The 15,195-nt window shown below is 47.7% G+C and overlaps 1 protein-coding gene across 1 annotated transcript in view; it reads right to left on the bottom strand.

Annotated features, from left to right (window-relative positions):
* The window catches only part of CHSY1 (chondroitin sulfate synthase 1), an 80,044-nt gene extending 65,314 nt beyond the window's left edge, over nt 1-14,730 (bottom strand). The window contains exons 1-2 of the mRNA XM_074917202.1: nt 14,421-14,730; nt 5,062-5,557 (exon numbers count right to left, since the gene is read on the bottom strand). Coding sequence (XP_074773303.1) covers nt 5,062-5,557; nt 14,421-14,686 — 762 coding nt within the window. The 5' untranslated portion in view covers nt 14,687-14,730. The remainder of the gene's footprint in view (nt 1-5,061; nt 5,558-14,420) is intronic.
* Between the last annotated feature and the right edge of the window lie 465 nt (nt 14,731-15,195).

The raw sequence follows: 15,195 nt of genomic DNA on the forward strand, positions 1-15,195 counted from the left end.
ATCTGTCCCCAGAACGGATGACTACCAACTTACTCTGAAGCCAAAAAACATTTCTGAAGTGTTTCAAAGATAAAATCTACTGCTTAAGAAAAGTTCATTTATAAACATCCACCCTAAAACACTGGACATGCTTGTATCCTCTCTCACGCACACACACACACAATTTGTATTGTACATTTCTTGAATGAAGAGTAGCAAGGGGCTACACACACAGTGAGGTAAGGTTTCTGTTGTTGTCCATGTTCCTACACTCTGATGTCAAAAAAAGTACAAGCTCTGAAGCCAGGACAACATACATGTATCCAAACATCACAGTCCAGCCTCACTGCCCTGCACAGACCACAGTGAACCGAGTGCTTCAGAACACCCTGCCCAAAGCAGCCCCTTCCAGACCCCATCCTGCCCTGCTCCGAGATGTACAGCTCCTGATGCTGAAGTCACTGCGCACAATACGTTAGCCAACTACAAACAGGATGGATCTCCTTTTTCATTGAGGAAGGAAAGTTCTTTCTCAGAGGATCAAGCAAGGGAACTGAAGGTTAGCAGTTAACAGTTGCATCTGTCCCCAGTTCTTAGCAACTGCTGCAGGACTTTTATCTTTTTTTGACTTCTGTCTATCTTACAGAAAACCATAAACTTCAGTTTTGTCCATGAGAGAGTCCATTCCAGAAATGGTATGTTCTGGCACTGCCAATGTACTTGGCAAATATAATGTGCACTTTAAGGACTTTCCTAACTTCAGCAAATTTCAGAGTAGCAATTATCTTCAATTACTGCAGATGAAAGACCACACAAAACGTTAATTCAAATCTCCCTTCTCCCAGAAACCCCCCACTATCCCTAGTCACCACTGCCCTACTTTTCCCTCACTGATGCCCAAAAGGTTGGACATAGTCTTCCTTGATGCACATGTTTCCTGATGTGATTGCTCCCTTTGTCATAGCTTCTTTTCCATGTATATTAACAAAAACTCTTGTCTCACTTCAGGACATTTAAGAATACTTGTTGCTAATTTGGAGGAAAGCAGTGCCCCCTCCTCAGACACACTTGATGCTTCTTAGCTAGTTTCTCCCACAACCTCAATTAGAACAGACAGACAGAATGCACAAACAAAAAACTGACAAAACATCTGGGCATTTGCACCAGTAGTTAAGTAGCATAATCTGTTCTGTTGGATCCAGCTGTTTCTATTGCATTGTAGGAAACAAAGCAGTTAGTATCACCTGAAAGCAGTGTGGGTCAAAAGGGTTTTATTACTGAAGAAATTAAAGAGATATAAATCAGCATTGCCTTAATTTCTAGCAGTTACAAAGAGCTTTAATAAAGTTACCAGCACTCTTAAGGTGAGGATATTAAACACAAATTAGAACAATACTCAGCTGCAGCTACAAATCAAGGCTGAAACAACACTAAGCTGCAGAGCAGTGGCTTCGTAATTCAGATGCATTTAAAGGAAACATTAGACTCAAAATGAAAACTGACATCAACAATACACTGGGATTGTTTAAATCACAAATGAGATGGCTTGTCATCAAAACTGAAACCTGTTCTCAGGCTGAACAGCCAAGACCATGCATGGCACCACACGGCAGTGCACGAGAAAACAAAACTAGCATGTCTCTGTGACCCACACAAAGCGAACTAGAACAACTACAGGTGGGAAAAAAATGAGAGAAGGAAGGAGACTTAAATATGTAAGCTTTTTCTGAGAAAAACACCCAGAAGTGTGCCAGAAGTCCAAAATACCAACGTTCACTAGAAATGCAGAATCACTTCCTAGCAAGATCAGAACAAGACTTCTGTCCTCTTCAAGAGGAAGGACTGCGCTCTATAAACTGTCAAGCTCCTATCTGTAATCTTCAGAGATTTCACTGCTCCATTCTTTTCATTATTTTTTTCTTCTAGTTTACTGCTTTGGCTGCTTCACCTATTTGTCAAATAGCAGTAACCGTCTTGCTTTTGTTTTTACAATGATGATAATCCTTGCCTTAAACCTTACATTTTAGGAGGCATGTCTCATTTGTGACTCACTCGACCCGTGTCAAGTAAGGCAACAGCTACAAGCCCGGTCACAGGAGCCTAAAATCCATCACGGGCTACAAACTTCTCCTGAAGCAGCAGCCTGGGTGTGTCAGACGAAGCTCCCCAGAGCCCACTGAGCTTCAGTTCTCCTCAAGCTCGCACATACTGTTACTGCCTCTTTTTTGGGATAAGACGAAACAGGAAGTCCAAAGAATCATGGTGTCAATTCTTTTACTGTATTTGCTGAAAAGCTCCTGACGGCAGGAAAAGCGCGAACAAATCTTTACAAGTCTTGAAACGGGCAATAACCCGAGCCACTAATGAAGTGGTCTAAGAGGCACCACAGAGAGCAACAAAGTGACAGAAACACAGGAAGGGGGGAAAAAAAAGGGTTTTGAAACAGACTGCCGCGAGCAGAAAAACACCCACAGAGCTGGGCCTGGAGACACATTTGGGCACACCACCAGAGCCAAAGACAAGAAAGATGAGCAGCACAGTAAAGACATTGTGGGATCCTAAAAATCAGAGAAAGGGGTCAGTGACAGTCATGGAGATGAGTAAAACGACTCTGGGCATAGAGCCCACCGTGAGAACAGTGCAGAGAAAAAAAACCACCCGCGCTGAGGTCCGGCAGGGCATTCCATGTCTGAGATGCTAAGAAGGAAAACCAAAGAGCTGGAGGGTGACTGCAAAGGCCTGAGCTTTTCGTTTGTGTTGCTACTTGAGACTCCTGAGAATAGGAAGTGCAGGAAGTGAAGAAGTTTGAGGTTTGGGTTCTCTGAGATCCAAACGTCGTTTTGTTTGCTGAGCCTCGTGCTATTGCTGTTTCCCTCTTAACGGGAATTGTGAAGAATGTGGTAGCTGTGTCCCAGCAGAGCAGGCACAGATAAGCTTTTTGCTTCATCAGAAGCTCACTGAAATACAATGCTTTGCAATCCACTTACAGTGGCCTGTTACTTGATGTTCATGAACATACAAGACATGGAAAATGTCAGTTTTACACCAAACTTTCCTACCACAGCTGTTATGACAGCTGTGTTATTTCACACAGCTATTGCTTTATCTTAAATAAAATACCAGGCACACTTAATCTAGTTGTCTGGGCAATGAGAGGACCAGATCAAAATAAGGAAAAGATTACAGGTTTTTAAACTGCAAAGTCTCAAGTAAATGAGAGCAGACCTGTTCCTTGCAGAAGGAGCATGCCTATGTCACTGAAACTCTTCCCTCTCTCTAAAACAGCTGAGCCTTAACATCTCACACTCACAGGTTACTTCTGAACATCTTACAGTTTATACACTTCACACAAACGAATTTTAAGTAATTCATGGCACTTTGGAGAATCCAGCACTACAGATAATTTGACAGAAGCTGATCAAATAAAACTAATTTTGAGAAAAGCCCCATCTAATTATGTCAGATAGCATTTCTAATGCAGCTGTGTGTTATTGTTAGTTATTTCAAGCCAAAATTTGATCATACTGAATTTAGGAGGTCTCTGCCAGTTTCAGTAGGACCAAAACACTGACCTTCAGTAAGCTATCAAATGCACACGGTACAGACATTCACACCAGAAGTTATTTCAACTCAATGTCTAGAGTAAAAATTTTATGCTGCTAAAAGCTGTGGAAAGTTACTGACTCCTTATGAACAGCTAACCATGATGCTGACAATACATAAACTAGTTCCAGGTCTGTAAGCAGGGAACATGGAGAGCCACTGTTAGTCCAGACAGTTTTTATGCATACAAGGTATGAATGAATTACTGCAGCTGGAAACTCCTTCCCCTTCCTCATAGGCTTTCCTGTCACTGAACTGTGAAATGAAATGAAACAACAGCTTTTCGGGGCAGACACTCAGTGTCAAAAGTTTAACACAAATCTTTGCCAGTGAAAGAGCAGGTCAGCTGCAGTATCTGTGACCACAGCTACTCCGTCACTCGGGCAGAACCCCCCTTCTCTTTACCACATCTCATAAAAGGACAAAACAACAGTTGCATACAAGTCATAAATGTTTGCGTAAAAGATAAACTCTTCACCCTCTCTTCTTCCTCAACTTCTCCCTCATTTCTAAGACAGACCCACCAGCATTTTCCCTGGTACTAGAGAGGAGAAACTGCAGCTCAAGCCCAGCAGGTGTTTTCAATCAGACAGTCTGTAAACACCCAGGACTCACTTCAAAGAGCCCAGCAGCCCGGGGTGGAGAAGCCCCCCTCACCCCTGGGAGGAGCCACCAGCCCCCAGCATCCAGCAGGAACAGCAGCAGGAAACTCCGCCACAAGCAGGCTGGGGACTCACTCGTTTTTTTTCCCCCACATTCACAGCCACATCACTGTGGGCAGACCCTGAGTTTCGGTGTAAGAGTGGTGGCTTGTGTCTGCTGACGTCAAGGAGCTGCTGAGCAGGCGCTGTCTGCAGGATGGGGCTGCCAGCAAATCCCCTGAGCAGCAGCAGACTTGGGCTGCGGGCAGGCTGGGAGGCAGCTCAGCACCCAGGGTAACAGTGCCAGCCACCATGAGACATCTCTGCCATGGCTGTAGTTTGGCAAAAAACTGTCACTGTCAGGGCAAATATGTATCAACCTTGCACGTTTCAACTGCAGTAAGAAACATGGTAATTGTATCATCTATCTTCCACACCAACACCATGACATACCAGCTGAAGAAGATAAAAGAGGTTTGGGCAGTCAAGACTGCAGAGACCCATGGCCATTTTAATTTAAGCTCATTCCCCTTCTGTTTAAATATATCTGTTATGAATGATGAACGTTCCTCCCCCCACACCAATGTGCCTAACGTCAGGCTCCACTTCCCTCCTTACTGTTGCTTTTCCATACTTGCAGAAGTCTTTCCCAGGGTGACACTTGTAGGAAGCAAAGAATGTGGTCACTACAGCTGGATGGTCAAGTTGCAAAGGGAAGAAAGCTCTGGAGGAACGGCTGCATGGCCGTACAACAGCAATCCCCTGCTGCTAGCCTCTCCCACCCTCTCCTCTACCTCCCCCAAATCACACACCTCATTCTCCACACCCTCGTCCTTACCTCGTAGGACCACACACACTGCACTCCCGCAAACCTCCGTACACATCTTCCCACTTCCACATCCTCGTGGGTGGTGTACATCTCTCGCAGGCACTCGCCAATGTGGGGCACCATTCTCCGCAGGACTTCCCGGCTCATGATCACTCCTGGTCCCCCCATGCAGAAGTTCTCGCCCGGTTCCAGCGCCAGCTTCCCCATCTCCTCCGTGGTGCCGAGGCCAGTCTGCCCAAGAAAGAGGGGCTCGCTGCTGTTCAAACTCCTGAGGAAGTTCTCCAGTTTGTCCCCTTTGATGTAAACGTCATCATCAGCTCTCATAAACCATTCGTATTTGTCCAAGTAGTGGTCATGCATGTATTTGAGCATCATGAAAGATTTCTTCTGGGGTGGATAAGAGTCATCTACACCTGGAAGCGGCACAATGGGGATGGGAATAGAGGTGTCCGAACCCTCGCTGGAGAAGAATTCAACCTTGCCAGGAATGGTTTTGGACCAAGTTCTAGATTGAAAGAGACAATAAAGACCAATTAAGTATGCAAGCCAAGGCAGGCAGAACACTACCAGACACCACTCAAAGGGACTACACCTCATCTGCTTTACAAATTTTCTCTTTAAATGCCTCAAAGCATTACTTTTTTTCCACACAAATTAGGATATTCACATGGCACACTGAGCAACTGGTACAACACACAAAAAATTCTGATAAGCATCTGAATAGTATTTTATCTCTCTGATAGAAAAATAATTCAATAATATTAGTTCACTAGTGGCAGGCAGGATTTCTTAAGCACACTCAATATTGGTCTAACAGCTATTGGTCACAAGATAGAGTGTGAAGACAGACAGAGCCAAGATGGACAAACAATTCACGTACTACTGGATTTAATGTCTCCAAAGCTTCCCTGCAAGTTATTCAGCACCATATTCACCTTCCATTCCCTTTAAGCCCCTCAAAAGCTCAAATGTTCGTTCAGAAGTACTGACTTCCAGAGAGTAAACGGGTGCAAATTTCACATGAACTTGTGAGGAATCAGTGTCCTGTGGGAAACCAACCAAACAGCAACTCCTCCAGATGCTATGTAGAGAAGAAGCATGTAGGGGTTTGACAGAAGAAAAATGCTTCTGCCTGTTTGCGACAGCCGAAGAAGCACAGAGTATGGTAGCAACAGTAACCTCAAGCGGCTCTGCCCATACCAGCAAAAGACTAGTGAAAAATAGTCCTAAAAGATGCCAGCAAAACGTAATGCCAACAGTCGACCTGGGGCAACCAACACCCACACCTCCAGCAGCTTTCTGCACACCTCAGACCAGATTTTAGTAAGAGAGGAACATCACAAAAGAGGAGCCTTTTCCATGCAAAGCAGCAGGCATCTGCTCCACACCTTCCATGCTCCTATCTCTCTGCCAAATCCAACCTATCTGTGTGGGCAAACTGGGTCACTTACATTGCAGGATGATATGCAGGATGATTCCTCAAGGCAGACTGCAGAACACTTAGCCTCCTCCATGGAGAATTTTCAATCATGTAGCTGTTACAGCCTTGCCTTAAAAATTATGAATTTTAAGGTTACAGTACCATTTTCTCAAATTCTACTTGGGAAAAAGCAGAGTTCATGTATCCTTCACAGACTCACAGAAAACTATTTTCATTGATAAACCAACAGGTTTTGCCGCTTTTTATATAGGGGGAGAATATTTCCTTATTATATTTGGTGACTATGCTCAAAATATAACCTATATTCAAAGTTGAATGTGAAAACACACTCAAAGTTAAGGACACAGTGTTCCCTCAATGCCACACTCACAATGCCTCTCAACACTGGTTTCTTGCCAAAAGCAGAGCAGATTTGGGGCAGTACAGACCATCTAAAACTTGAAATCTCCAGAATTAGCTACCATACAAAGTCTGAAATGTAAAAATATCTCAGAAAAACGATTCCTTAAGTTCCACTGGGAAATGCAAAAGTATTTAATTAGTACTAAACATCAACACCTTAACAGTTACACACTAATTCAGCTTTGTGTAATGAATATCGCCCAATTACTTTAAAAGCTCTGTCTTCTGGATTTCTCACTACCATGGGTAGTGTTTCATAGAAGAAGTTTAGATCCCAGCTTCCTAGAAGAGCACAGAGTAAAGCCAATGGAAATGTTCCTGTTGACTTCACAACAGAGGTGATGAGCCCTTTAATCATCAGTGATGCAATTAATAATGCACAGTACTACCGGTTAGAAAGTCACATCCTGTTAAAGCATTGAAAACTGCCTGTTTTTTAAGTAAGATGTGCTCATATCTTGAACTTCCACTAACTATTAAGGAAGTTCCAATGTTTACTTTCTGACACACATGGTCCACAATCAAATCATCTGGTCTTGAATGAAAAGACTACAACTGTCCATTGCTCTTCCCCTATCAACTCCCAACCTAAGTTTAAAAGACTTCTTCATGAAAGGTACTTGATGCATTCAAATTTTAATCTCATAGAAAGAAAAGGCAGAAGAAGCTACTGAGAAATGCAGCTCATCTCATCCACTGTGACCAGTTCCCAATGCAGCTTCAGGTGCAGCAGGACACTTTACAGACAATCACCAGGTGAAGTTATAAGCTAAGGTCTTACGGCAATTTCTGCTTTACACCACCACCCCTTCTGGTTTAAATTTACTCCTTGTTCTCCAACCAGGTGCATTCACCTCAGGACCCTCCTAAATATTGTCAAGAGAAGAATTCCCATTCAATGGAGAGGAAACAATGCATGTACATCCATAAACTCTGGCACTTTGGTTCCCAGTTCTCGTACTGCATTAAACCCCTTTATTCAAAGCCAGTTTGACACCATCTTTACATGGATGTGCCATATTTACCTCTGTTTTTGTATGAAACTTAAATCAGAGACAGATTCCTGCATACATGGGGCGCACAACACAGACAGAAGGACCATGCCCTAACACTAACCACACCCCAAAGATCTGTGTGCGACTCTGGTCGACACCACAATGTTACTTCAGCCTTGGGATCTCACATCAACCATGCCCCAGCACAGCTTGACTAAGCCTTTGTTCATTTCCTGCAGCAACACATTTTCTAGGATGAGACAACTCGCCATGTTATTTGTGCCTGTGGCTTTGCGAACTCAGACAGACAAAATATGCTCCCACATCGAAAAATTGCCTGAGTGTCTGTATCAACGCAAGCGCTGCTCGGCAGTGGCTGAAACAATGGGAGTCACCATGGGCTGCTCCTTATGTCTAAGCCACAGATCGCTGCAGCCCTTCTTTGGGGAGAGAATACAGAAAGAAAAGTTTGCTCAGGAAACACATCGTTGCACTCAGCCAAAAACGCCAAACGACAGATTGTAAGATGAACTGTAAGTACATTTTTCTGACCCCAGCTATCAGCAGAACTAAGGACTGGTAAATGCAGGGATGAATTCCGATCAAAGCTACTTTTAACTTTTTATCTGACATTGAAAAGAATCAGACCTGGCTCAGTCACAAGCGATTCTGCAGATTAGTGCGTTAACAGCTATGTTTCTCAGCCGTCCTCCCACCTCCGGTCCAGTTTACCATTGCTGCCCATAACCTGAGAGCAGACACCTGATCCCTTCTGCTCCTTAGGCATAGAGCTCTTGTCTCAACACCTTCCTAGTTCTGTGGCATCACCAGCACCCACTCCCACTGGCTGACATTGCTTCCCTGGTCAAGAGTGCATCTGAAAATGAACTGTATGTTTGATAATAAAAACAAGTGAAAATATTTTTAGTGAAACGATGCCCTCCTTGCCCCCACAAGGGCTCCTCGTCACCCTCAACTGTTTAAAGGAAATGCGGTCACATTTCTGCCACCAGACTCCTGTATCGACACCTGCAGAGCCCACCTCCACTGCAGTGATCACTGGCGGCCTCAGCCAGCTTCAGGCCACTTCCACTCTGTCCAGAGAGAAATATCGGGTTCTGAGTGCAACTGATACGTGTACTGAACTGGTCATTTAAAAACCCAGTAACTGAACTGCTCTGACAGATCCCAGCCTTATCTCCTCCATGTAATCTGAATCTGCTCGGTTAAACAGGAGGATGTGCATGAATCAGGACAGCAAGGCTCTCTATTACCTTCCCCAAGGAGCAGCACTGAAAACATGCACAACGGTGTGTGACCTGGTTTCTCTCAATTCATAGGGCACATAACTCCAACAAACTCGAAGCTGGCATTGACAAGGTAATCAAAGTGCAATTTAAACAAACACAAACATAGAAAAATTCGGTAATGCTTTCTTAGTAGAAGCCTCTTTGTAGAGGACATTAGGACTGCTCTAGTATTTGGTGGCTACCAAGTCAATTTTTGCATCCCTTAAAAGGTTTTGCACACTGGATATCTTAGGTGTAGCATACTCTGAGCAAGTCACAAGCAAACTGGGTGCAAAGATTTTGTCACAGCTGATGCAAGTATTCATGCAATATAGAAAATTGTGTGCACAAAGCAAGCATTAAAAAACCCCAGTATCTTCTAAAATGTGACCACTGCTATAGTCACCTACTGTTGTCATAAAGTCATTTCTTCCTTTAAAAAGAAGTGTAAAAAAGCATAGCTTGGAGCAGAAGCACAGATCTAGAATGTTTTCTCTCCAGTTTTCAGTGTTTATTATTTATTTGTATTACCTTGCTTTGTTATCAGCTCTGCAGACTCAGCAGAAGCATAGTCAGTGGGGTTACGCAGACAGGGCTCCTTTTGTAGAGACCCAAACTGGAGACGATTACAAAAAACGTATTTGGTTTTTGTCTGCAGCTTGGGAAACTCCCTTAGAGGAGATCAGAGAAACCATTTAAAGTTTTCAGAAATAGTCATCTCATATAATTATGCTGAAGAAAATCATAATTTGCAAAGAACTCTGCAATGGGCCTAGAAGACTGATTTCCTGAATACATCGTTCAGCTAAATTTCATGTTGAATTAGGGCTAGTTTTGCATAACTGTTCTTCAAGGTCCCATTTTTCCAGCAGTGCTTGATACAGGGGAAGCAACGAACCACAGCTTAACCAGGAGAACTGAGCACGGAAAGCAGCACACTGCTCCTGCCATGGTACTGCAGACGACCATCTCGGAAGGACAGAAAAACTAGCTTTTTTTAAAAATTTCCAGATAGGTTTAAAAGAACTTGTCAGTTAAGATGTGCATTATAGAAATCAGATTTTGGGGGAGAACTCCTTTCAAATTTTTGTAGGACAGCTTGGTATCTAGCTTTAACGGAGAAGCCAAGCAGCTTCCCCAGCTCCTTACAGTCCTTTGAATTAAACTCCTCCAATTTAAAGTGATGACAGTTTTCTGTCCATGGATATCCATCCACATTCCTTGTGGAAAGAGGGACAGAAATGGATCCATAGGCACAAATACTCAGGGGGTCAGACTAAGATGAAGGGCCAATTGCCCCAGAGGTTTGGGACATGTGGTTATTTTGGGGTATGTAGGTGATTTCACTTCTCCTTATCCCCCATGCAAAGTCACTTGCTCTCACTGTATTTGTTTTATAGTGTTCCATAATCATCCTTGCAAATTTTAGGTAACAGCTTACTGCTCGGAAAGCCCAAGTACATCATACTCCTGCTAGAGGACACAAGACCAGGACACACCAAGTTCTCACTATTGCAATACTGAGGTATGATCAATACGTTAAGAAAAGCGTGTATCAGCTGCCATGATGCTCAAAGTCACTTCGCACAACCTCCTCCTAAGAAGCAAGAGTGCATACTCCACAGTCCATTGTATTCCCTCACTAGCAACCAGAAAGGACCAAACCCAAATACCACCCAACAGCCTCAACCTAGGCTCTGAATTTAAAGAAGCACAAAAATGTGTTTTGTATTACACTTATGCAGCAGCTAGTGCAGGCTTAGACAGATAATACAAACTCCTTTAGACCCCAAATCCTTCTGGCTGCCTTTCACTTAAGGTTTTCCAAGCACTCAGGTATTTAGATTCCAGTGCAGTCTGTTTCCTATAAGCAACCACAAACAGTTGTGGCAGCACGTTTGAAACAGCCTGCCGAAGGGCACCCTTCAGCTGCGGGAGCAGGACGGCTTAGCATGAGCCTAGGAATGCAAAACAGCACCTTGCAGGGTCCTCGTGCGTGTGGCCTCGTGGCACTTCAAGGTGCCGTGGGAACTGTCCCAAAACTGAGAAGAACTGTGGCTGTATTCCCTCAGAGATACTGCCGAAGGCCAACCTCTGACATCTTGCCATTAACTGCATTCACTCTAGTCTCTTGCCACGTTTCCCAGGAAATGTAGTTGCTATGCAAAAAAAAAAAAGCTCAACTGCCTGATATTTCTGTTCCTGCGACAGCAGACTTAAATCTTCTGGGAGACTGCTTAGAGTGCTTATTCCCATCCTGTCCTTCCTGAAGCTCTTCTAGGACAACTCCCCTCAACTGCAAAACCATTAGCACATATTGTTGCACTTTCCCTGAACCCCTGCCATACCTTAACTCCTTCCTGCACGGCTCTTTTCCTGACTACTTCTCGTCCTTTGATGTGACACCGCAGTTTCTGCTGCTGCATTTCACTGGCCTCCTGGAAAGGAAGCTCTGCTAACCTGGCTGTCAGATGCAGTAACTGCTGAAGCTACAAATCCACCCTCCGAAAACCTGTGGATCTAAAGCTTATTCTCTGCCTCGCAGACTACAAAAGCATGACTGTTTCAAAGAGCCGCCGTCTCCTGAAAATCCAGCAGGCCCGTTTTGCCTTGCAGTGGTCATTTTGCTCATGATTGATGTTCAGGAAGTGGATTGCTTCCCCTCTTGTTAGACCCTATCTGGATTCACAGCAGCAAGGATCAGCAAATGCTTTCCGCTCTGGTCCCTTTTAGCTGTGTCTGTAAATAGCCTTTGAGCCACAGCAATTTGGAGGTATTCAGCCTCTGAATCCCTAATTCCTTTCAGCTCTCTGGCTAGCTTGGTATCAAGGCTCTGCACACGCTGCCACCCAGGGAATGCCTTGCTAGCAGCTTCCCATTTCACTGGCTGTGCCAGCGATTCAGCTCACCAGGATGCTTTGTCAATGTAGTAATCCCAGCAATTGTCTGCATGAGTACTTCATGGCAATCAAAAGCCATTTAAGATTTCAGGTTTGTCTTCCTCTTCTCCCCTCCCTAAAGATGTCTTCCGGTCACCAGCTCACCAACAGAGGTGAGAAAAATGCATTTAGCCCTACCACAACGTTAAGAGGCTGCTTTATTTGTCCCCTCCCAGAGCAGACATCATCTCTAGAGGTTAAACCAAAATAGCGGTATGGTAAAAAGGAATACTCAGATCTCCTGAGGGCTGAAGGAGCCCGATTCCATTAGCTGGATTTGTGAAGTTGCATCTTTAGGCATTTTTTTGTGTGAGCAGATGTTGCAGATCTGGTTCTGTAAACCCAGCTCTCCCACAGCACGGGACTGTTCAGCAAGCACGGGCAAAGCCAGGGACAAGAATCCTTCCCACACCAGCAAAGTGAAATGCTCCACAACTAACACCCACCTCTGGACAATACTGTGATAAATTTCCCTTTCTTGAACTCCTGACACAAAATCCGATGGATGCTAGACAAACTATTCTGCCATAAAACCTGTTACGTGATGTCCCAACATGACTCCAGCCTTTCTGTATGTAAATGTAAATTACACGGCTCATGAGATTTGCAATCCAAAATGCTCCATCCCACACGGTGAAGAAGAATATGTAACCCTGGAGAAACAGATTCTTTCACCCATTTCAAAGCATCAATCACACACTCCCTGCAACTTAATTACAGATCTATTGCTGAAAGAAGGAATTAAGTTTCCATTAAAACCATTGCTGGTGGACAATATGCTTCAGATTGCCCAAATTAAGCAATTTTACTGCATTTGATGCTGATACAAAGAGAGGTACTCTTTCCTGAAACCAGAGCTGAGCATGGGGAGGAGGAGATGCTCCATCATACACGTTTTGCCATCCTGTACTTACTGGCCAATAGGGCCAAGTACTTTTCAGCCTGAGCAGGCAGGAGATGGGCAAGGGTTTGTTCTAGTACAAGACTAAAGGGGATGTTTTGTTAGAGAAAGATCCGCCCCAGAGCTCCTGGCTGCTCCTCTGACGGCACTGGCTGTGCAGCGCTCAATCGGAGCCGGGGTATACCCGAGCTGACATTTTAGCTCTTAACTCTTTCAGATTTCCCAAGCAGGCTTCTCGCACAGCCTCCCAGCACTGCCTGCCAGTGCAAACGCCAGAGCAATAAGCATATTTCAGCAGAGCAGAGAGTTTCTCCAAAGCCACAGACACGTCTCTCACAGAAGAGATGATTATTCGGATGCTGCCAAGGCTTTGGACAGAAGTCCCGTTAGCACGCGGCGCTCGCAGCAATACCCAGCTACAGCTGGAAACCACGCCGCAGGCTACGGCGAGCGGCACGCGGTGCAAAGCACACAGATTGCCCCTGCTCCAAAAATAGGTGTGCTCAGGTAAGGAACACACGGCTCTGGGACTCTGGCTCCTGAACTCGCTTCGCCAGCCCGAAGCTCGGACCGATTTGTCCAAAGTGACTTTCCCCATTCAAGCTGTGGCAAGCGGAGGTTGATTTTATTCTTTGTTCCCAGAGGCATATTTTGAGTCTCATTCCTAAGCACATGCTCTCGGCTTGGCGCAGTGGCCTTTTTCTTCCCTATCCAGAGGGTTACAGCGGTCTCCAAACTTTATGATTATTATGATGATTATCAGGCTGCCGGCTCTCCTCAGAAGCAGCGGCCAAGGGCTGCACCAGCGTGACACGGCCATGCCCAAGGTGGAAGGCTGAGGGAAGCACTTTGACGACCGCATCTCCCCCCGTGAGCGGCGGCAGGTGCCCCCTCGCTATGGAGGAGCTGCCTGACCCTCAGGCAAGACTCCCCCACCCCTGTCCATTTGCCAGGTACCGGCTGAACCGGACCGTGCGAGAGCGTCAACGCGACTCACCTCGACCCCGCACGTCTCCACCGAGCTGTCCGGGCAGCGGGGGAGAGCTCGGGGCACCTCTGTCCCCTCACCCCACAGCCCGGCCCGGCCGCCCGGAGAGAGCCCAAGCGGAGCCCGGGCTGGTGCGGGCAGAGCCGGGTGAGGGGCCGCCTTCGGCTCGTTCACACCTGCCCCGGGGAAGGGCGAGCGGTCCCCGGGCCAGCGGCGAATGACGGGGGGGGGCATCGGGGAGACTCTCCCGCCCGGGGGCTCGTACCTCAGCCGCTCCTCAGGGGAAACGGCGGTGCCGAGAGCCGAGCGCAGCCTAACCGAGCCGAGCCCACCCGAACATGGCCGAACCCCCCGAGCCCAGCCTAACGGAGCCGAGTCCGCCCGAGCCGAGCCGCCCCCCCGCGCCCGCTCACCGGTGGGCGGCCACGGCGCGGCTCCGCAGGTACTTCTGCGCCGTCATGACCCCCACGAAGAGGAAGCTCTGGGCCGGCGGGCCGGGGCGGCGCGGCGGGGCGGCGGCGGCGGGCGGCGGGCGGCAGCCCTGCGGGCGGGCTCGGCGGGGCCGCGCCGCCGCCGCCAGCTCGGAGGCGCGGGGCAGGACGAGGCGGGAGGCGAGCACGAAGCCCAGCACCAGCCCCAGCAGGACGCTGAGCCAGGCGCGGCGGCCGCGGCCCGCCATGCCCGCCCGGCGCCGGGCCGCGCAGGCCCCGCGCGGCTCCTCACAGCGCCGCCGCCGCCCCGCGCTGCGCCGCCGCCGCCAGCCGCGCCGCGTCGCCCAGCGCCGCCATGGGGGAAGGGGCAGGGCCGGGAAGCGGAGGGGAGGGAGGGGAAGGGGGCGACCGCCTCCCCGGCCCGGCCCCTCGGCACAGGCGCCGTGTGCGGCCCCGCCGCCGAGGGCCCCGCCCGGCTGTAACGGGGGTGACGGGACCGCCGCCCCGCCCCGGGGGTGAGGAGGGGGCCCGAGAGCCGGGCCGCGGCCCCGGGACGGGCTCCCAGAGCAGCACCCTGGGGCGGGAGCACGGGCCAGGGACCGGCTCCGTGAGCGAGCACCCCAGAGCAGGGCCGCCAGGGGCAGGGAGCGGCAGCAGCATCCCGCCCGGGGACCCCAGGACCTCGGCCCGGCTGCCCAGGGCAAGAGGCTGGGGCGGGAGCCCAGATCGGGGACAGGAGCCCAAGGGAGCGGGGTGC

The sequence above is a fragment of the Athene noctua genome, chromosome 13, assembly GCF_965140245.1.
Source record: "Athene noctua chromosome 13, bAthNoc1.hap1.1, whole genome shotgun sequence".
In the NCBI taxonomy this organism is placed as follows: domain Eukaryota; kingdom Metazoa; phylum Chordata; class Aves; order Strigiformes; family Strigidae; genus Athene; species Athene noctua.